At 39.0% G+C, this 22,054-nt stretch overlaps 1 protein-coding gene across 3 annotated transcripts in view; it reads left to right on the top strand.

Moving 5' to 3' along the window:
• COL19A1 (collagen type XIX alpha 1 chain) overlaps window positions 1-22,054 on the top strand; it is a 398,856-nt gene that overhangs the window by 234,557 nt on the left and 142,245 nt on the right. For all 3 annotated transcript variants that reach the window (XM_082474165.1, XM_082474166.1, XM_082474164.1), the window contains one exon: window positions 2,452-2,505. In XM_082474165.1, the coding sequence (XP_082330291.1) occupies window positions 2,452-2,505 (54 nt within the window). The remainder of the gene's footprint in view (window positions 1-2,451; window positions 2,506-22,054) is intronic.

The following is a 22,054-nucleotide window of genomic DNA, read 5'->3' as shown; positions in this document are numbered from 1 at the left end:
TGCACCAGCCCGAGGCGCGCTGTGCGTTCTCCCGGGTAAGTTGTCCCCGGATCACGGGAGCCTGGCCATGGCGGGCTGCACAGGCTCCCGGGAGGGGCGGTGTGGAGAGTGACCTGTGCTCACATACAGGCTTCTTGGTGGCGGCAGCAGCAGCCTTAGCGTCTCATGCCCATCTCTGGGGTCCGCGCTGATAGCCGCGGCTCACGCCCGTCTCTGGAGCTCCTTTAAGCGGCGGTCTTAATCTCCTCTCCTCACGCCCCAGGAAACAAAGAGGGGAGTAAAAGTCTCTTGCCTCTTAGGCACCTCCTGACTTTTCCCCGTACTCCCTCCCAGCTAGCTGTGGTGCGCTAGTCCCTTCAGGCTGTGTTTACGCAGCCAACCCCATTCCTCTCCCTGGGATCCGACCGAAGCCCGAGCCTCAGCTCCCAGCCCTCGCCCGCCCCGGCGGGTGAGCAGACAAGCCTCTCGGGCTGGTGAGTGCTGGTCGGCGCCGAGCCTCCGTGCGGGAATCTCTCTGCTTTGCCCTCCGCACCCCCGTGGCTGCACTCTCCTCCGTGGCTCCGAAGCTTCCCCCCTCCTCCACCCGCAGTCTCCGCTCGCTTAGGGGCTTCCTAGTGTGTGGAAACCTTTCCTCCTTCACATCTCCGTCCCACTGGTGCAGGTCCCGTTCCTATTCTTCTGTCTCTGTTTTTTCTTTTTTCTTCTGCCCTACGCAGGTACGTGGGTAGCTTCTTGACTTTTGGGAGATCTGCCGTCTTCTACCAGCGTTCAGTAGGTGTTCTGTAGGAGTTGTTCCACATGTAGATGTAGTTCTGATGTATCTGTGGGGCGGAAGGTGATCTCCATGTCTTACTCTTCCACCATCTTGAACCATACATATTTTTAAAACCCTTTGAACAGTACTGGCTTTACCAAAAAGCTTTTTTTTTTTTTTTTTTTTACAGTGAATTGATTTCCCATTATGATTTTTTTTTCACTCAGACATTAACAGGCATCTAGTGTTGAATAAGACACTGATTCTACCTGTTGTCCTTAGAGCCTAGTGAATCATTACCTGAATAATCTTTTAAATAGACTTATGATAAGTACTTTAAAGAACAAGTACAAGGCACCCTACGACTGATGAAACAAGGCATTCATCTCTTCACGTGGACAACCGGAGGAGGTCAGGCTGGGTTTTCAGGTTTGGCTGTTCTGTGTAGGATGGAGGGGGCCATGTCTAGTGTCACCAAGGAGACTCTCATAGATGAGCAAGCAAGAAGGGTGATGGAGCTGAAGGATGAAGTGAGATAATAGATGGATCCAAATCTACTGTGGAGCTACAGCAATTGGACTTGGGGACTGGATGTGAAAGAGAAGTGAGAGAGGCAGGCATGGAGGACTAGTTATAGATTCCTGGCAGGAGCCCTAGCAGGATGGTGCGTGGGTTTACGGAGTTGGGGGGTGCTGGAAGAGGACCCGGTTTTGGTGGGAGGGTCCTAGATGTGGTGTCACTGTGCTAAATTCAAGTGCTGGTGAGAGAGCGGAGTGGGCGTGTCAGGCAGGCAGTTGGATGTGTGGACCTGCAACTCAGAGATAAACTGAGTTATAAATCTTGGCATCATTGGCCTGGAGAATCCAAAGTTGATGGTACATGAGACCATGGTGGGAGAGTATAGACTGGGAAGAAACGGGCCTAAACCCTCAGACTGAAAGGTTGAATAGGGAAAGAGGAAGCAGCAGGGGAGACTAAGAAGCTTTCAGAGAGGTAACAACTAGCAGTCAATGACGGAGACTTTAAAATCAGCAGTGTCATCATTTTGATTTTCATGCTGAGTGAGAATTCCTGTGTAATAGTAACTGTCTGTGAGAACCAGGAGACTGACTTTCAGATTCGTGCACCTGGGATATCCTGGGCCTTTTGTATAATTGAAAAAAAAAAAGGTTATTTTTTCTACCACTTGACAATGTTATGGGTAAGTATTAAATAATGTCTATGATGCTAAAAATTAAATGTTAGGAGTAGATGAATGTTGAAGCCAACGTCATAACTAGGTGTTCTCTTAGCGGATAGTCACAGAGCCACTCTCAACCAAAAATACCATTGCATTTATAGAGTTTAAATATATGAAGCAGCATTTCTTTCTGCCTGCAAATATTGTTACCATTTATTGATGGCAGTTTGATAAAACATGGTTCCAATCATATGGGAGTCGCCACTGGGGGTGAACACTGAGCCTCACACGTGGTTAGGAATCACCTTTTTTTTCTTTTCTGGTGTTAACTCCAAAGATAAACCAGTCGAAGGACAGTTCATCATTATTAATGTATTAGGTAGCCTAGGCTTGGAAGAGTTCGAATCACTTTAAAAGTTTTCTATAATCAATAAAATAGGTATTAATTTTCACAACATTCTCTGCAAAGCAGGTATACTTGAAACAATCAATTAATATGTGTTCTTTTTCCTCCTAGGGCTCCCTGGGGATCCAAGGCCCCCAAGGTCCACCTGGAAAAGAGGGTCAGAGGGTAAGTAAACACAGAACAACTGGCATGCATTACTAACTCAGGGGTTACTTATTTCTGAACACTTATAAAAATAAAATCAAAATACAGCAAGCAGATGGGCACGAGGAGAATATCAACTACCTGAAAGCCGAAATTTGAGATTTGAGATTTTGACAGCGCTTTTACAATCCAGAAAATTCTATATAGTTTCCAGATTGGCAGCACAAATGTGGAGATATAATTTGGGTGAAATGAATTAACCATAATTTGATCTGGAGCACGTTGGTCCTATTTTGGGGTTTTTGAGTTAAGCTCATCTTTGCAGAGTTAAGTTTGATGGGTTATATTTGTGGAGTTCTAGCCTGTTCATGAATTCTGTAAAGACTGTGGATATCAACTACATTCTTTAGCCAAATTAAATTGCTGACATTCGTGACTCTTTGTAGTTACTTTCCTGCCTTTGAGATAAAGTATGTAGTATGTGGGTACTTTGTACTTGCCGTGGGAGTATAGCAATCACCTTCCAGGGCAGTTAGGCTTACTGGCTCCCCCTAAAAGGACCCCCTGCAGTGACAGATAATTGGTCAGCTCTGCATGAACACTTTCTGCAAGGGGGCACCCCATTCTTGTCGTTAGTTGTTATTAACTGTTTTCAAATCATGTTGAAGTCTCCAAACATTTTATGTGTGCTTTCTTATATGAGTAGTATTTTGAACTTTTGTTACCTTATGGATGAGAGTTCTGTGACTCACAGAGTGTAGATGACTTGCCTAAAGTCATAGAACTACTAAAAAGTCGAGCCAGGACTTGAATTTGGGGCTTCTGGCTTTGGATCTCATGTTCTCTTTTACTGTCCCAGTCTATTGACCCCAAATCTCTTTTCAGTCATTTAAATTTATTATTCCCAGTTCTGCCCACTAGACTAGATGATGTCTAAGTTTTCTCAGTTAGAACACTTCTATGTCCAGTTTTTATCCCCAGTGGCTATTTCAGTGAACAAAAAAAGGCTTAATAAGTTTTGATGGCTAAGAAAATAAAAGGGAAAATCTTGTGAATAATAGCTAACATTTATCAGCTACCTACATGTGCTAAATGATTCATATTTCATTTATTTCTCACAATAGCTCTGTGAAGTAGGTTCTACGATAGCCCTCACAGAGAAAACTGAGCTCGAACACTTTGCTAGTAAGTGGACTATGCTGATATTTTAAAAGTATTTACAAAATAGTCACATTTGGGTTCTAGTCTCAACACCTATGTGTACAATTATAGTTTCCCCTTTTACCTTTCCAGCCCCTCTCTATCCAAGTGTTCATTAATCCACGTGATCAATGTTTTAAATAGTCTTGGGGAACCATAGACGATTACTTCCCTAGATCTGTGTTTTTGAGGCTGCCTTAAGCGTTTTCACCCACTGGGGGCAGAGGACTAGACGAAATGATCATGTGAAGTTAATTTCCAAGCTTCTTATTCTATTTTCTCACAGTAATGACCAAGATGTCTGTTGTATCTAGGACCATGTTTCTGAATTAATTTCTGTCTGCAGCATCCAGGGAACATTTTCCTTCTAGTAACTATCCCTTCCTGGAAACTGAGTGATAAATTATACTCCCTAGTTAATATCCAAAATATATAAGGAACTCATGCAACTCAATAGCAAAACAAACCAATAACCCCATTTAAAAATGGGCAAAGGAGCTGAATAGACACTTCTCAAAAGAAGACATACACATGGACAACAGGTATATGAAAAGGTAGCTAATCATCAAGGAAATGCAAATCAAAACCACAGTGAGCTATCACCTCACACCAGCTAGAATGGCTAGTATCAGAAAGACAAGAGTTACGAAGTGTTGGCCAGGGTGTGGGGAATAGGGAACCCTCGTGCACTGTTGGTGGGAATGTAAACTGGTACAGCCAGTGTGGAAAAGAGTATGGAGGTTCTTCCAAAAAAGTAAAAATAGAACTACCTTACGACCCAGCAATCCCACTTCTGGGTGTATATCTAGAGGGAGGAAATCAGTATTTCGAAGAGATATGCATACTCCCATGATATGGAAACAACCTAAAGGTCTATTGACAGATGAATGGATAAAGAAAATGTGATTACACACACACACACACACATACACACACACACACACACACACAGTAGAATATTATTCAGCCTTAATAAAGAAGGAGATCTTGCCACTTGCGATAACATGGAGGAACCTGGAGGACTTTATGCTACACAAAAGAAGCCAGACACAGAAATACAAATACGCCTTTGCATGTGGAATCTGAGAATGTAAAATCCATAGACACAGAGAGTAGACTGGTGGTTACTGGAGGCTGGGTAGAGAAGGGGGTAAGAGAAGATGTCAGTCAGGGGATACGATTTTTAGTTATACAAGATGGATAAGTTCTGGGGACTTAATGTACAACAATGAGACTGTAGTTAATATTGTGTTGTATACTTGAAATTGGCTAAAAGGGTAGATCTTAAGTGTTTCCACCACAAAAAAAGTAACTATTTGTGAGGGGATGGATATGTTAATTAGCTTGACTGTAGTGACTTTCACAATGCGTAAGTATATCAGATCAAGTTGTATACCTTAAATATATAAAATTTTAATTGTCAACAATAACTCAGTAAAGTACAATGATAAATAGATTTTTAATTTCAACTCCAAAAATAACCCTAGGTGGTTTGAGATGGAAATTATGGAGTCAGGTGGGTGAAGCTAGGCAGTATGTTTGAATTCTTCCCCCTGTGGCAGAGCTTTTTTTTTTTTTTAATTTTGTGTGGTAAGAACGTTTAACATGAGATCATCTCCCTTAAGAAATTTTAAGCATACAAGGAACTTGTACTTCTGACTTGTACTGACATGTGGTCAATTCAAGGTGCCTCCTCCTTTATTTTAATGAAAACTTCTTCCCAGTCAGATCTTCATCCATCCTGCGATTGTGCAGTTGCCTTTCTTTATCACAGAGTAGGAATTGACCCTTGTGATAGTTAAATTTCATCTTCTGGATTTTAGTTTCTAATACCATTCTATTGTGTTTTTTTCCAGTTAAATAGCTCCCAGATTTACATCACCTTAAATTTTGATAAGCCTACCCGCTGAGTCTTCATTCATATCACTAATAAATCCTGAGCAGAACAGGGCCTGAAAACTCTGAGTAACACCAGCAAAGCTGCCATCTTGTCTACCATTGATATTCGTGTGACATGATACAAGTCATGTACAAATACATTCGAACTCTCCCTCCTTCCAACCCACATTTCTTAATTTGGCTTGTAAGATAATTATGAGAGTCTTTGTCAGACTAGATGAAATGAAGAATATTCAGATGAGGCTCTTTGAAAATAGTAATGCTTCAAATTGAAATTGTACCCTAGCGAAGCTTACATTTCAGAAGAAGGTGAATTAAAGAATAAATTAAACTTATGTAGTCTTCATGATAATTTTGGAGGAACGTATTCAAATTGTAAAGTTCAACCGCTATATTATGCAAATTTACTCCATTTATAAATATGTATAGTTCAGATAATTTTATATTACTTTTATTCTAACTTATCAACGAGTAACAGTGTCAGAAACTAAGGAATGTAATAGAATTTTGTAGATAATGTTAGGCAAGGTTTATCATTATTACTACTGCTCTTTCACAAATGCCATATTTATAGAGGAGAGCATTTAGATCAGGTATTATTGATGTTATACATATTTACAAATGATTATTTCCAAATGTACTCAGAGATTTATTCTGCTTTTTCAGTTACTTAAAAGTGAAGCAGATTAAAGAAAAAAACATTCTTACATATTTACATTTAGACCCATCTTAGTGCCACCATTTCTTCTCTGCTCAAGAGTTAGGCAGCACTCAGCTCTTTTGGACATGCAAATGTACATGTATATGCATGTGTGTGTGTGCATACACACAGACAACACACACTGAAAGCTAAGACCTGTAACTTTTCATTTCACTGAACTTTGCAATAGAAAACAACAGAAAAATCTAGGAATTTAAAATTCTTTTCTATTGACCCATTGTCAAGAAAACTCATATTTTGATTACATGTGTTTGATCAGGAATGAATTGACTATCACTAAGTTTATTGAAATGAAATATAAAATATGTGCAAGTTTATGCACCTTACTCCTAGGCATAATGTCTTTAAGGAAAGTAGAAGAAATCATTGATTTGTTGGTTTTCCTCAATGATTAAATAGAGGCTAGCCTGTATTCTACTAATATCTCTCAATTACAGTGAGTTTCAAACATAATTGTCAAATGTAAGCATACCAAACATTATAGAAAATGTTAATAATACTACTAATAATACCACTGTTCTTGTATTAAGGCTTAAATAAATATAAATATAAAAAAATTTTCTCTTTAACCCTTTGTGTAGAGTTTTCTATAAGCACGATAAGAACATTATTTTTTCCCAAGTACCACACCAAAATTCTGTTTGAAATTTTCATTAGTTGACTTTATTCTCTTTATTGTCTTGTAAGCTACTAAATTTTAGATAAGTGTTCATTTAATAAAACATAGTAGTAGTATGCTTCTTGTACTTAAAAGCTGCTGTTAGCCATAACAATGTTTTGTGGTGATATATATCTGAGATTTGTGGCCTTTTTTTTTTCTTAACCTCCTTATTTCTTATTTGAATCTCTTATATGCCATTGTTTTTTCCATTTGTTATCTTTTGGAAGTCCTACAAGTGAAACATTTGACTGGCATATTTTGGGATCTCACATCCTTTATAGATTAACACAATTTTAAAAATTCAGCTAATGTTGAATATTGACCCTGAGCCGCAGGTGAGAGTGTGTCAGGGAGCAGTAAGGGAAAGCAGCATGGGGACCACCTGCCTGGACACCAAGAGGATGTCCAGCCCATGATGGCAGAGGAGGACCAGGAGGAGGACCGGTATACTGCAGGGCCAGGAAGTCAACAGAAGAGCGTTCCAAGATGCATGGAGGGTTCAACAGCATTAAAATTTGGAACAAATTTGGAGGAGAGATACTGGATAAAAGGAGAGGTGGCTGGAATTGGTACCAGCTGAGAGAGAAGTTTTAGTTGAATAAATAAATGGGAGAGCATTAGAAACAAAAATTGCAAGAAAAGATGTGAGGGAATTAGGGGGTGAATTGTGAGGAAGGAGAGGCAGCAATGGGGAATCTGGGAGAAAGAGAAGGACGGGAATTGGATGTGAGCCCAAGAAGGTGTCTTAATGAAAAGTGGAGTATTTCAGACGGCTGACCATGTTCGTGGAAGTTTACATGAAACATCTCAAAAGAACTGGCATTTATAAAAATCCCCTCGAAGATGTAGATTCCTTATAGGATTTCCTAATATCCCTAATACCCAAAACATAAAAAATAAGTATCATTTTAATGTAACCTTGGATTTCTCCTTTATAGTCACATTAAAGTGCATGTCTGAACAATCTCAGGGCCTTTTGTTAAAGTCCCTCTGGGTCTCTGAAAGAACATTTATTGGTGAATCAGCTAGTGACTGCCCCGAACAGAAGTTTGTTAGGCTGGACCAAGATGACACCACACTCTTGCATTCTTTGTTGCTGGACCCTAATTTTGATCCTGAATAGAAATTTTATGTTTTAAATGCCTTACAAGCCACCCCGTGTCTTTTATTTTAATTAATTTTTATTGGAGTATAGTTGCTTTACAATGTTGTGTTAGTTTCTGCTGTACAGCAAAATGAATCAGCTATACATATACATATATCCCCTCCTTTTTGGATTTCCTTCCCATTTAGGTCACCACAGTGCATTAAGTAGAGTTCCCTGTGCTATACAGTATGTTATCATTAGTTATCTATTTTATACATAGTATCAATAGTGTATATGTGTCAATCCCGATCTCCCAATTCCTCCCACCTCCCCCTTGGTATCCGTACATTTTTTTCTCTATGTCTGTGTCTTTATTTCTGCTTTGCAAATAAGTTCATGTATACCATTTTTCTAGATACCACATGTATGCCTTTAAATACAATACTTGTCTTTCTCTTTCTGACTTACTTCACTCTGTATGACACTCTCTAGGTCCATTCACGTCTCTACAAATGATGCAATTTCATTCCTTTTAATGGTTGAGTAATATTCCATTGTATATATGTGCCACATCTTCTTTATCCATTCCTCTGTTGATGAATATTTAGGTTGCTTCCATGTACTGGCTATTGTAAATAGTGCTGCTATGTCAGTTTAGCTTCTCTGCCTGTGCTTGTCCTTTTTTTTTTTTCATTTTTATTCCTTCCAAGCAGCCATCCATTTAATTGCCTCATTTTAACATTTTTGTGCAGATTCTACTTTTTTTACTCTCCCTTGAAGTGCTTGCTCCAAGCCACCCTGAAGCCTGCGTCTGGGGTCAGGGTTCCTTGTGTCCTAAACAGCATGGAGAACTCACCCTACTTAGGGTGTGTCCCATCAGGGTGTGTCCTTCACACCAGCCCAGACTTGATGGCAAAGGAACTGAGTCATATTTCCTTCACGAGGGGGGAGTCTGATGGTCAGTCCTGCAAAGGCACAGAGGACAGGGCAGGCCATGTGTCTGCTGGCTTCTCAGTGTATAAGCAACATAGGGGATAATATGGAGGCAATTCAGATCACCTGGATTTAAACCCCAGCCTCACCACCTCTTAGCTTTGTGATCTTGGGCAAGTTCCTCAGCCTCTCTGCCCCTCAGTTTCCTCACTTAGAAGATGGAGATTCTAATAACCCCTACCTACCTGGCAGAGTTGTTGTAAGGAGCGTGCCAGGTAGGGGTTAGCTGTTGTCATGATTCTTACCTGCAGCCTGCTGATCTGAAGCTGTGTGCAGACGGGAAAGTAAGTATGTGAACTCAGAGTATTAGGACTTGATTAAAGAGAATGTCTAATTGGTCAAGAAAAAGTACTGAAAGTAAAATGACTGCTTTAACTACCACTCCGTTGAACTCATTTTATTTAACTGTTACTTGAATTCTTACTTTATCTGGATGTCCATGCTCATGTTCTAATGCCCCAGAAGCTTTATGAAGCCCAATGTTTATCCAGTTTCACAATAAACTTAAGTATATTAACAAGTTTGGAAATGTTGAGTAGATTAAGTCGTTTTCCTTGAAGAAGCAGAGATGAGTGTCCTCATTGTGGAGTACCTAAGACCTTAGTGTTTGTTTTGTGAACAAATTTGTGCTGATCATGTATAAATTCACTAAGGCATTCATGGAAAAACAACTTGTTCTTCTTTTGGCTTGTTTGTTTCTGAGCTGGTTTATATGCATTACCTAAGGCAACACAAGTAACATAAATTATGTTCTCATAATTAGTGAGTTACATCCATCTCCTTAGGAAAAAGGACGTCAAAATCACTGCTTCTGTGAAATCAACACACACCACAGGACTCATCCAAGTAAAATTTTCCTTAAGCTGAATTGTTTTTATGGGGCTTGACGTATTTTTCAAGTGAAATTATGCCATTATGGCCTCACCATGACCAGTGGCAGCTTAAATAGAACACACACAAAGCCAGTAAAGCAGGTCAGAACTGCCTCGCAGTGTGGTAAAAACAAGCATCTCTTCTTACTTGGAGGGTGCTGACTTCAGAGCTGTAGAATGACCTCAGAGTTTCAATGAAGTGAGTTCAGGGCCTGGTAGAAACCACTATGGTTTTCTGTAGTTGTAATTCCACTATTTTACATGTGCTTGAACATGGGAGAGGAGACTTATAAAGAATGGATAATGATGAACTTTCAGTTTCAGGACGTAATTTGGTTAGTTGCACATTAAGGTGAGAGGAGAATATAAGATTGTCTTCTTATCTTTATGTGTTGAAACCAACAGTGCCCTTTAGAATGCATAGTGAGTGTATCCATAATTCTGCTCAGTCCCCAAATCAATGCCTGGTATCCTTGTACCAAGGATTAGTATTGCTAAGAGAAAAAAGTCGACACATTATTTTAAATAATAGTTTTAACCCTGGTCCCATGTAGAACATAAATATGGAGGGAAAGCATCTTTTTTGCTTGGGCTCCATGTATAAATATGTAAACACACATGTTGTAAATAGCAACTTAGAGGTTTTGCATTCTGTAACTAGTGGTTTGTGTTTATTGCACGTCTTAAACTCCCTGGCATTCAGATGACATCTTTTTCCACTTACTTCCTGTGATATTTCCTGAGGATTTCTTCTTAAGGATTAGAGAGTTTCGGAGAGATACCATCCATCTTTAGCACCATCTGCCATTTAGATGGGAAACTGGGAAAGTGTGTACCCTGTTCAGGTCCAGAGAGCTATGCTGCTTTCCCCCAGCGCCTTTCATGAATGTGCAAAACCAACATGAGACTCAGAGGACAGAAATCATCAAATCTCCATACCTGACTCCTGTATGCAGAGTACTGTACCTGACTTTGGGGAACTGTTACTATTTTTTCAGTACCTGATATTGCCAGCTTTGCCTTTATTTGGCTTTCTTTCTAGAAACTCACTTATCATTTAGGATTATCTAGTTATCCACAGTTTATCTATAAGACTATTAAAAATAACACTTATAAAAGGTCAATATTACATAATTGAGAAAACACTGAGTTAAATTAACCACTTAGTGAGAAAAGTATACTGTGGTATAATTTCTATGATATAATCATATGTTGGTTTTTTTTTTATTGAAGTGTAGTTGATTTACAATATTATATCAGTTTCAGGTGTACGATATAGTGATTTGATATTTTTATAGATTGTACTCCATTTAAGTTATTACAAAATATGGCTATATTCCCCTGTGCTGTACAACATATCCTTGTTGCTTATTATTTTATACATTATAGTTTGTATCCCTTAATCCCCTACCCCAATCTTGTGGTGCCTCCATCCCTCTCCCCACTGGTAACCACTAGTTTGTTCTCTATACCTGTGAGTCTATTTCTGTTTTGTTATATTCGTTCATTTGTTTTATTTTTTAGATTCCACATATGAGTGGTAACATACAATATTTGTCTTTCTCTGTCCGACTTATTTCACTAAGCATAATAATCTCTAGGCCCATCTATGTTGCTGCAAATGGCAGAATTTCATTCATTTTTATTCCTCGGTAATTCCAATGTATATATATACCACACCTTCTTTATCTATTCATCTGTTGATGGACGCTTAGGTTGCTTCCATATCTCGATTATTGTAGATAATGCTGCTATGAACATTGGGGTGCATGTATCTCTTCAAATTAGTGTTTTCATTTTCTTTGGATGTATACCCAGGAATGGAATTGTAGGATCACATGGTAGTTCTATTTTTGGTTTTTTGAGGAACCTCCATACTATTTTCCACAGTGGCTGCACCAATCTACATTTCCACCAACAGTGTACAAGGGCTCCCTTTTCTCCACATCCTCACCAACATTTATTATTTGTGATCTTTTAGATGATAACTATTCTCACAGGTGTGAGGTGATATTTATTTGATTTGCATTTCTGCAATGACTATAATGTTGAGCATCTTTTCATGTGCCTGTTGGCCATCCATATGCCTTGTTTAGAAAAATATCTATTCAGGTTGTTTGGATTTTTTTGATATTTAGTTGTATGAGCTGTATTTATATTTTGGATATTAACCCCTTATCAGTCATATCATTTGCAAATATTTTCTCCCATTCAGTAGGTTGTCTTTTTGTTTTGTCGATGGTTTTATTTGATGTGCAAAAGCTTTTAAGTTTAATTAGGTCCAATTTGTTTATTTTTGCTTTTGTTTCCTTTGCCTTAGGAGATAGATCCAGAAAATATTGCTATAATTGATGTCAAAAGAGTATTCTGCTGTTCTCTTCCAGAAGTTTTATGGTCTCCAGGCTTACATTTAGGTCTTTAATAACATTTTGAGCTTAATTTTGTGTATGGTATGAGAAAATGTTCTGATGTCATTCTTTTACATGTAGCTGTCCAGTTTTCCCAGCAACACTTATTGGAAAGACAGTCTTTTATCCATTGCATAGTCTTGCCTCCATTGTCATTGATTAATTGACCATAAGTGTGTGGGGTTTATTTCTGGGCTCTCTATTCTGTTCCATTGATCTATGTGTTTGTTTTTGTGCCAGTACCATACTGTTTTGATGACTGTAGCTTTATAGTAGAGAGTGAAGTCAGGGAGTGTGGTACCTCCAGCTTTGTTCTTTTTCCTCAAAATTGCTTTGTCAATTAGGGGTCTTTTGTGGGTCCATATAAAGTTTAGGATTATTTGTTCTAATTCTGTGGAAAATGTCACATTTTTGATATTTTGATAGGGATCACATTAAATCTGTAGATTGTTTTGGGTAGTATGGACATTTAAACAGTATTAATTCTTCCAGTTAAAGAACATGGAATATCTTTCCATTTCTTGGTATCTTTCCCTGCATCTATTGAAACCAACATGTGATTTTTATTCTTCAATTTGTTAATGTGGTGTATCACATTGATTTGTGGGTATTGAACTATCCTTGCTCCCTTAGAATAAATCACACTTGAGCATAGTGTATAGTATTCATAGTGATTCTTTTTATATATTGTGGAATTGGTTTGCTAATATTTTGTTCAGGATTTTTGCATCTATAGTCATCACAGATATTGGCATGTTATTTTCTTTTTTTGTAGTGTCTTTGTCTGGTTTTGATATCAGAGTAATGGTGGGCTCATAGAATGAATCTGGGAGTGTTCCCTCCTCTTCAGTTTTTTGCAATAGTTGGAGAAAGGTAGGTATTAGCTCTTCTTTGTATGTTTGGTAGAATTCCCATGTGAAGCCATCCAGTCCTGGACTTCTGTTTGCTGGGAGATTTTTGTATTACAAATTCAATCTCACTACTAGTGATCAGTCTGTTCACATTGTCTATTTCTTCCTTATTCAGTCTTTGAAGGTTATATGTTTCTAGAGATTTGTCCATTTCTTCTAGGTTGACCAATTTGTTGGCACATAACTGTTTGTAGTATTCTCAAGATTTTTTGTGTCTCTATGATATCAGTTGTTATTTCTCTTCTTTTATTTCTTATTTCATTTATTTGAGTCTTCTCTCTTTCTTTTTGATGAGCCTTGTTAAAGTTTTATTAATTTTGCTTATTTTAAAAGAAAAAAAACAGCTCTTGGTCTCTTAGATCTTTTCTATTGATTGTTGGTCTCTATTTTATTTATTTCCTGTTTGATCTTTATTATTTCCATCCTTCTTCTGACTTTGGGAAGAAGTTTGTTCTTCTTTTTCTAATTCCTTTAGATGGTGGATTAGGTTGTTTATTTGAGGCTTTCCTTATTTCTTGAGGTAGGCCTGTATTTCATCCCATAGATTTTGGAGTGTTGTGTTTCCATTTTCATTTGCCTTGAGGTATTTTCTGATTTCCTTTTTGATTTCTTCATTGACCCACTGGTTTTTCTTAGTAGCATGTTGTTTAGTCTCCACTTGTTTGTGCTTCTCCAATTTTTCTTCCTGTAATTGATTTCTAGTTTCACACCATTGTGGTCACAAAAATATGCTTGTCATAATTTCTGTCCTTTAAATGTATTTAGATTTGTTTTGTAGCCTAGCATGTGATCTATCCTAGAGAAGTTTCATGTGCACTTGAGAAGAATGTGTACTCTTCTGATTTTGGATGGGATGTCCTCTAGATATCTATAAATCCATTTGGTCTGTTGTGGACCATGGCTGCCTTATTGACTTTCTGTCTGGATGATCTGTCCATTGATATAAGTAGGGTATTAAAGTCCTTTACTATTATTGTATTTTTGTCAATGTCTCCCTTTATGTCAGTTAATATTTGCTTTATATATTTAAGTGCTCCTGTTTTGGTTGCCTATACATTAACAAATGTGATATCCTCTTCTTGTATTGGTCCATTTATCATTATATAATATCCTTATTGTCTTTTGTTATAGACTTTGCTTTAAAGTCTATTTTATCTGATATGAGTATTGCTATCCTCACTTTCTTGTCATTTCCATTTTCATGAAATATCTTTTTCCATCACCTCATTTTCAGTCTGTATGTTTTTAGCTCTGAAGTAAGTCTCTTGTAAGCACCATATAGATGGGTCTTGTTTTTCATCTAACCAGCCACCCTATGACTTTACTGGATCATTTAGTGCATTGACATTTAAAGTGCCTATTGATAGGTATGTACTTATTGCCATTCTGTTATTTGTTTTCTCGTTGTTTTTGTAGTTCTCTCTGTTCTTTTCTTCTTCTTTTAGTTTTTTCTGTTGTGGTTTGATAATTTTCTTTAGTGGTATGCTTGTGTTCCTTTCTTTCTAGTTTTTGTGTATCTATTGTAGGTCCCTTTTTTTGGTTTGTTTGTTTCATGGGATTTTTAACCCTCAGTCTTTCCCTGGAGGAAAAGGGAGAGTAGGGATGGTCCTTCCCAAAGTTCAGTTGCTGTAGGCAGCGCCTTTCAGTGTTTTCCCCAGGGATTCCTCACCCCGGGTCTTCCCTGGAGGGTTGGAGGGCAAGGAGGGCAGAGAGGATGCTCCCTTGACTTAGCTGTGGGCAGCTCCTCCTAGCTGGTTTCAAAGGATTTCTCACCCAGGGTAGAGATGATGAGGGTTTCCCTTGCACCTTCCTCCCCATCCCGGTCCTCGTTAGGATATGAGGGTGGGAAAGCGGGTGCTCTGGGGATCTGGGGTTTGCCTCCCCAGAGCTGCGGTGGGTACAGACAAAGAAATGGTGGCAGGTGGGGGGCTTGGGCCTGGCACAGGGCGCAGGGTGCAGGCTGCAGGGCTCAGAGCATGGGTCTGTTGTAGGTTCTTTTTTTTTTTAATTATAAGCTTTTTCCTTTATTAATTTATATATCAACATTATTTAACATATGCCACAACATACCCAGTGTTAACACACTTGCAAAATGGACTTTTGGAGGCATGAAAAAAATTTAATGATAAAACTGTAGACACACTTCTGATTCTGACAGTTTGCATGCATATACTTGTGCAATAAACTGCTAAAGGTTCGTTTTACAAAAATTACCCTAATTACTATTTCAAGTATTTTAAAATATTGCCTATACTATATAATTCCATAGAATATATTGAAATTATATGTTGTAGGTTCTTGATTTGTGGTCACCATGTGGTTCACATATGTTGACCTATAACTGTATCTCCTTATTTTAAACTGATAAACATTTAAGTTTAAACACATTCTAATGACATTTTTTACTCCTCTTTCCCATGTTTTGTGTTTTTTGTGTCATATTTTACATCTTAATGTCTATCCCTTAACTGTTTGTTAGCTACAGTTGATTTTACAATTTTTGTCTTTTAATCTTCATACTTGTTTATTTAAGTGGTTGATCCATAGCCTTTACCATATATTTGTCTTTACTAGTGAAATTTTTCCTTTCTTCTAAATTCTCACTTTTTGTTGTAGTCTTTTCTTTTCCACTTAGAGCAGACCCTTTAACATTTCTTGTAGGGTCAGTTTAGTATTGATGAACTTTTTTAGATTTTTTTGCTCGTCTGAGAAGTTCTTTATCTCTCATTTAATTCTGAATAATAACCTTGCTGGGTAGGGTATCCTAGATTGTAGGTTTTTCTGTTTCAGAACTTTAAGTATATCATGAAACTCCCTTCTTGTCTGAAAAGTTTCTGCAGAAAAATCAACTGATAGCCTTATGGTTGTTCCCTGTGACTCTTTGTTTCTTTCTTGTTGCCTTTAAAATTCTCTTTATCTTTAACTTTTGCCATTTTAATTGTATACCTTGGTGTGGGTCTCTGGATTCATCTTGTTAGGGCCTCTCTGTGCTTCCTGTGCCTAAAAATCTCTGTTCCTTCTTCAGCTTTGGGAAGTTTTCAGCTATCATGTCAGCAAATATATTTTTGACCCCCTTTTCTCTCTCTCTTCTTCTGGGACCCCTATAATGTGAATGTTAGTATGCTTGATATTGTCCCATAGCTCTCTTAAACTGTTCTTTTTAAAATTCTTGTTTCTTTTTGCTCTTCTATTTGGGTGATGTTCATTATTCTGTCTTCTAGATCACTTACGTGCTCTTCCACATCACCTAATCTGCTATTCATTCCTTCTAGTGTGTTTTTCATTTCAGTTATTGAATTATTTGCTTCTGTCTGATTCTTTATTATATTTTCTAGTTCCTTGTTAAAATTTTAACTGTGTTCACCCCTTATTTTCTCTAATTCAGTTAGCATTTTTACTACTAATTCTTTTAATTCTTTATCTGGTAAGTTTTTTATTTCTGTTTCATTATTTCTTTTTTTTAGGAGTCTTCTCTTCCTCGTTCAATTGAGACAAATTCCTCTATCTTCTCATTTTGCTTAACTTTGTCTGTCTCTATGAAATTAGATGAAACAGTTACCTATGGTGGTCTTGAAGGGATGCCCTTATGTGAGAGTGTCCCTATACAATCTTCATGTACTTTGTGGCTTTGGTGGGATTGCTGGATTGATGTGAACAGAAGTCACATCTTTCCTGAGGGTGTGCTGACAGCCATCAGATTGGTAGGACGAGGCACTAGAGCTGGAGGGGCTGGAGCCAGAACCAGATTTGAGCCTGTGCTTCCACTCTGCTCAGTGGCCATCGCTGCCCTACAGGGGTGGGTCAGGTCTCAAGTTGCTGGAGCAGAAGCCCTGAGGTTTGGGTCTGAGTTGGCTCTGTTCCCTTCAAGTGTGTGCTCTCCCGCCCCAGCACTGGCATCCCCACCCCAGAGGGGAGCGGTGTTGGAGCAAGAGGGCCTGGGGTGGGCACTCAGCATGGGTCGTGGTGGGGTCTTTGGTGGTCCCCCCGTGGTCAGAGACCCAGACTACTTCTGATGCCCTGCTGGTGCAGGTGCTTGATGATGGTGGCCTCTGTCCCACTCAGAGGTCACTTCGGGTCTGAGCCACTTCTGTGCCTCACAGCCAAGCCCTCACACTGGTGTGGATCTGTGTCATGAAGCACGTGGGGCTGGAGCTTTCACTTGGCTCTCTCTGGGCATGCAAGCTGGGGCAGTCATGGGAAACTGGGCAGCCACCCATGCGTTTTCAATTCACCCTCTGCACCCTGCTTCGGGAGCAAGCAGGCATGTATGCACTCCTCCTGAGCAGAGTCCGGGCTTCCCACTGCCCTCCAGCCAGCCAAGGGGACTTGTCTCCCCTTCGTGGGACACCAAGACTGGGGCAGTCGGTCTACAGCTCTCACCACTCACTCCCCAGGGAGGGTCTCCAGCTGTGTAATCCCCGTCCTCTTCTGTGTCACCCCTCCGGGCACAGATCCCGACCTGAACACTTCTCTTCCATTCCTGACCAATTCTGTGTGGCTCTTTCTCACAGCCTTGGTTGTACAGGAGTCTTTCTGCCAGTTTCCAGTTAGTTTTCAGTGAGAATTATTCCACATGTAGATGTATTTTTGATGTGTCTGTCGGGGGAGGTGAGTTCTATGTCTTCCTACTCTGCCATCTTGATCTCCTCCCCAGTGACAGTTTATTTTGCATTCTTACTCTCGTCATATGAGGTACCATTTCTACTAGGAATATAAAGCTTTCAAACATTGTAAGTATCTGTGATATTATATATCACATATATGAATCACGCACATTTGTCATCTGACTTTATTCAGTTCTTATGTGCTCTGGGCGCTATATGTTGTATATGTGTATAAATAAGTAAATATAAAGTCAGTTATGTCTTCCATCACATTAGTCCCTATTTCAGAGATTAGGTGAGAAATCAGCATAGAATGTAAAAATTGCATAGTCTTCGTCCCTTTGTCATGTGATACATTTCTCGGAGCAATAGTATATCATTCAATACTTTGCATATTAACTTCTTGTGCTTGTCGTAACTGATGAGGCCCCCAACAGCATGTGATTTCTTATTAAGCACGTGACTTCACTATCAACTCCTTCACATAATAAGGTATGACTTAACATTTGTGAGATTTCTTAATAACATTTTGGAGTTCTTGTCCGTTAGATGTTCTTCAAGATATAGAATCAGAATTTCAGAGAACTTTGAGAAAGATTTTAAGGAATGACATTGGCCTGTTTTATCTGAAAATTTGTACTTCACCGTTTTCTCCTAGTATCCTGCCACCCAGGTACTCCTGCCCACTCTAGCTGGGTGTCTCCAAAACAGCCTCAAATAGAGTTGCTGCAGCAATGGAGTAGGCAGGAAGAAGGAAAAGAGGCTAATATATATTAATGTCAAGCAGATGTCTCCAAGGGAATAGTTGTGTGGCCAGGAAAAGAATCCCCCACTTTTGCCTCATACTAGGACTGGTAGGAAAGATAAATCAGCGGAACAAGCTGTTGGGAGACAACTTGTAGCTCAGTCTAATTAGAATCAGGTAAAAAAGAGACACAGCAGAGACGTAACCCTGTCTTAGTGAGACCAGGCCACCCCTTAGATAAAGTTAAATATCACAGCTGGTTAATGACAGTGAGCCTGTGGTCCACTGTGGTGAACTTCACTCTAATTAGGGAGTCCCTGCAGTGCCCTTGAAGCAGAAGACACAAGTGCCCTGGGGAGCCTGCAGCAAGAACGAGATTGTAAGCAGTGGTTTTGTTCCAGTAATACATACATAGATCATTAAACCACAGCGAGCTGAGGTTCTTATTCGTTTAAATGAAGGATCAAATGACACTATTTGTATTGTAGCAACATGGCTTTATAAGCTACCTCTGTTATTTGGATTAGTAAAGAGGAAATGTTTTATATGTTCCAAAAAGGATCCTGCTCTAAAAGGCTTATTTATTTATGCGATTACACCCAAGAGCTGGTCTCTGCTGTGGAAGAAGATCACCATCTCATGGGGACTTCTCCAAACTGTGGAGGCACTCAGAAACTGAGTTCCAGAGAGACTGGGAGCCACTTCAGATGAATGGGTCTGGGGAGCGGGCCCATTTCAGGGACATCAAATTGTCACATTTTAGAGCTGAAAGGAGGCCGTTGTGATATTCCAGTCCACCAGTTAAGGAAACTGAGGGTCAGAAATATTTAGCAGTTCTCCAAGTCTGCAGGGCTATTAACCTCTTTAACTATTCTGTGTAAGAAGCACCCACTGTTGGTTTGGTGGCCTCATGCCAAAATCCAGATTTGCATGTTGAGAATTTAACCAAAACCACTTTATTTCTCTAGTTAAGGCCACACGTAATGAGGGACAAATGTAGATAGGTATAGTTGGTCCTTTCGTGGTCTCCACACATTGTAAAACCTGCACATTCTGCCCTTGAGTCCTGCTTATCTTGCAGCAGGAATTGGGAACCTGCACTGCCTGGTCAGTGAAGTCACAGTTGCTCTTTTCCAGCTGTAGGGTCAGATTAATTTGTGACTGCAGGCAAATCACTCAAGATTCTAATCTGTTTCATCACAATTTAGCCCTCAGTTATATTATAGGATTAAGCCAGAAGAACTTTGAATGGACTCTGGCGACCAGTGTTCTCTGAAGGAGTCTTATAAGTATTACCTGCTCAGCCACAGAAACACTCAAAGAGAATGGAAAAGGAGGAGGCACTTTCTGCCAGGGTGGCGACATGCTAATGCTCCCGCATCAGTATCTTTCTTCAGAACATCACACTGAACCCCTTAGCAGCTATTTGGTACATTTACCATTGGAAATGTCAAGTACAAAGTAAATTATCCATTTGAGACACAGTGAATATATATGTGGGTGGCGGCCAAAACCAAGAATTAATCACAAGTTATTAATTAATTTGGGAAATACAAACTTACGCGTTTTCAAAAATGCAAAACATTTGGAACATGAAACATTTTTATGGCCTAATGACTTGAAAGTCAGCAAATTATGTTCCTAATAAATAATACAAGACCTCATCTTTGTAAAATTCCGTAGTATTTTCAGTTATCTTAGATGATAGTACGGAATTCTCAAAGTAAGTTTAACTTTATGGCACTTTAGTTTTTTTCAATATGTTATATTTCAATTCTCGGGGGAGAGCAGAGCTATAGCAAAATAAATGTGGTGTAACAGTCCTAAGAAAAGTTGGAAATTTCTCTTTTATGGGATGTAAGTAGACTACACAGTACTCATTTCTAAATTTCTTGAAACAGTTGTATTCAGAGTAGCTCTTGAACTCTGCAGAAATAGCTTAGACCCTACTTTTAAAAGCAGTAAACTTTTAATTGGATTTTTTCATGAATTGTTGTAGATACATTTGACACTTTTAATATGTTCAGCACAAACATATACATACATTATGTGTATATATCTATGTAGGTGTTATCATTGTGCTTTTCAAATTCATAACTACATACAACATATGCTGGGACCGCTATACTGTGTTCTTTGTGACTTGCGGTTCTAAAATCACTAAACAGTGCACACCTTGAACAAGGATTGTTATTTGTATTTGTATCATCAGAGATGTTTACAGTGTGTCTATGAGATAATGAAAAAGAATATCTAAAAATATATTTAGTGCCTTGATTGTACATACAATTTGATATTATAAACATATAATTTATACACATTCAATAATAATGATAATATATTTTTATTCAATAATAATAATATCTTAATAAAACTAACCCTAGAAATATAATGAAAAGAGCTAAATGCCATTGAAGGAAACATTTACACTTTTCTGCCATACTGAAGGTTGTCACTTCAACTCCCCATTGACCATGTGTTTCTACAATGTTCCAAATTTTTTGCAGAAACATTTCAATAGCATACATTTAAATTGTGTTTAAATTTAAATTAAACATTTCAATTGTGCACTTATTCAATTGTGTTCATAGTTTATCTTCAGAAGAATTTGAGGGTCTTAAAAATCCAATCAAACCAAAATCTGTACACTAAGAGGAGAAGACAAGAGATAATTAATAAAAAGTAGGAAAAAGATGAAAATAAGGGGAAAGACCTATATTGAGGGAAGCAGCTACACTTGAACAAAAACCTGAGAGACCTGAGAGTCTATTTATTTACTCAGGAAACGTCTGAGTGCCTGTTTTGTGTTGAGGTACCATGGAAGGTGGCTTAGGTCAGGTTTCCCCAAAAGCAGCATCTAAGATGGGATTCCTGTGCATGTGATTTTCAGAAGAAATCTATAAGAGAGTGAGGAAAGCAGGAAAAGGAAAAGTGAAGGCAAAAATGGGGTTTCACAAGTCTAGTCTCAGCATTATCTCACGAGGCACTCTGGAGCACCACAGAATCTGTCCTATGCTGGGGTTAGGGGCCATGTTTTGATACCCACCAACCACACAAGGTGGGGAAATGGGCAGTAACTTCTCAGGTATCTCCAGGCAAGTCAGCTTCTATAGAGTGAAGCAAACCTCTAGGAAAGGCACAGGCAGAAGCCATTAGCAGCTGACACCCATGGCAGCTGGACACCAAGCCTGACTCCAACAGCACCTGCACCAGAGGTGAAATAAAAGACCATACTCATCACCAGTGCAGAGTCCTCAAGGGCTTTCAAGCAGAAATGAAGACATGATGAAAACTTTTGTAATAGTGACCTACCACTAGAGTGAGAGAGACAGAGACCTGGAGACAGAGAGAGAGTGTGTGTTTTATGTTGAAACAGATGATAGAACTGTTCCTTTAGGCTGAGCTGAGGTGCCAGGCACCACCATTTTGCACTAGGAACTCTGGTCTGAAGCACCATGTGCAAGGCCTC

This window comes from Balaenoptera physalus, assembly GCF_965194825.1.
Source record: "Balaenoptera physalus genome assembly, chromosome: 9".
Taxonomy (NCBI): domain Eukaryota; kingdom Metazoa; phylum Chordata; class Mammalia; order Artiodactyla; family Balaenopteridae; genus Balaenoptera; species Balaenoptera physalus.
The sequence above is the reverse complement of the archived record's forward strand: the minus strand, read 5'-3'. Positions and strand labels throughout refer to the sequence as shown.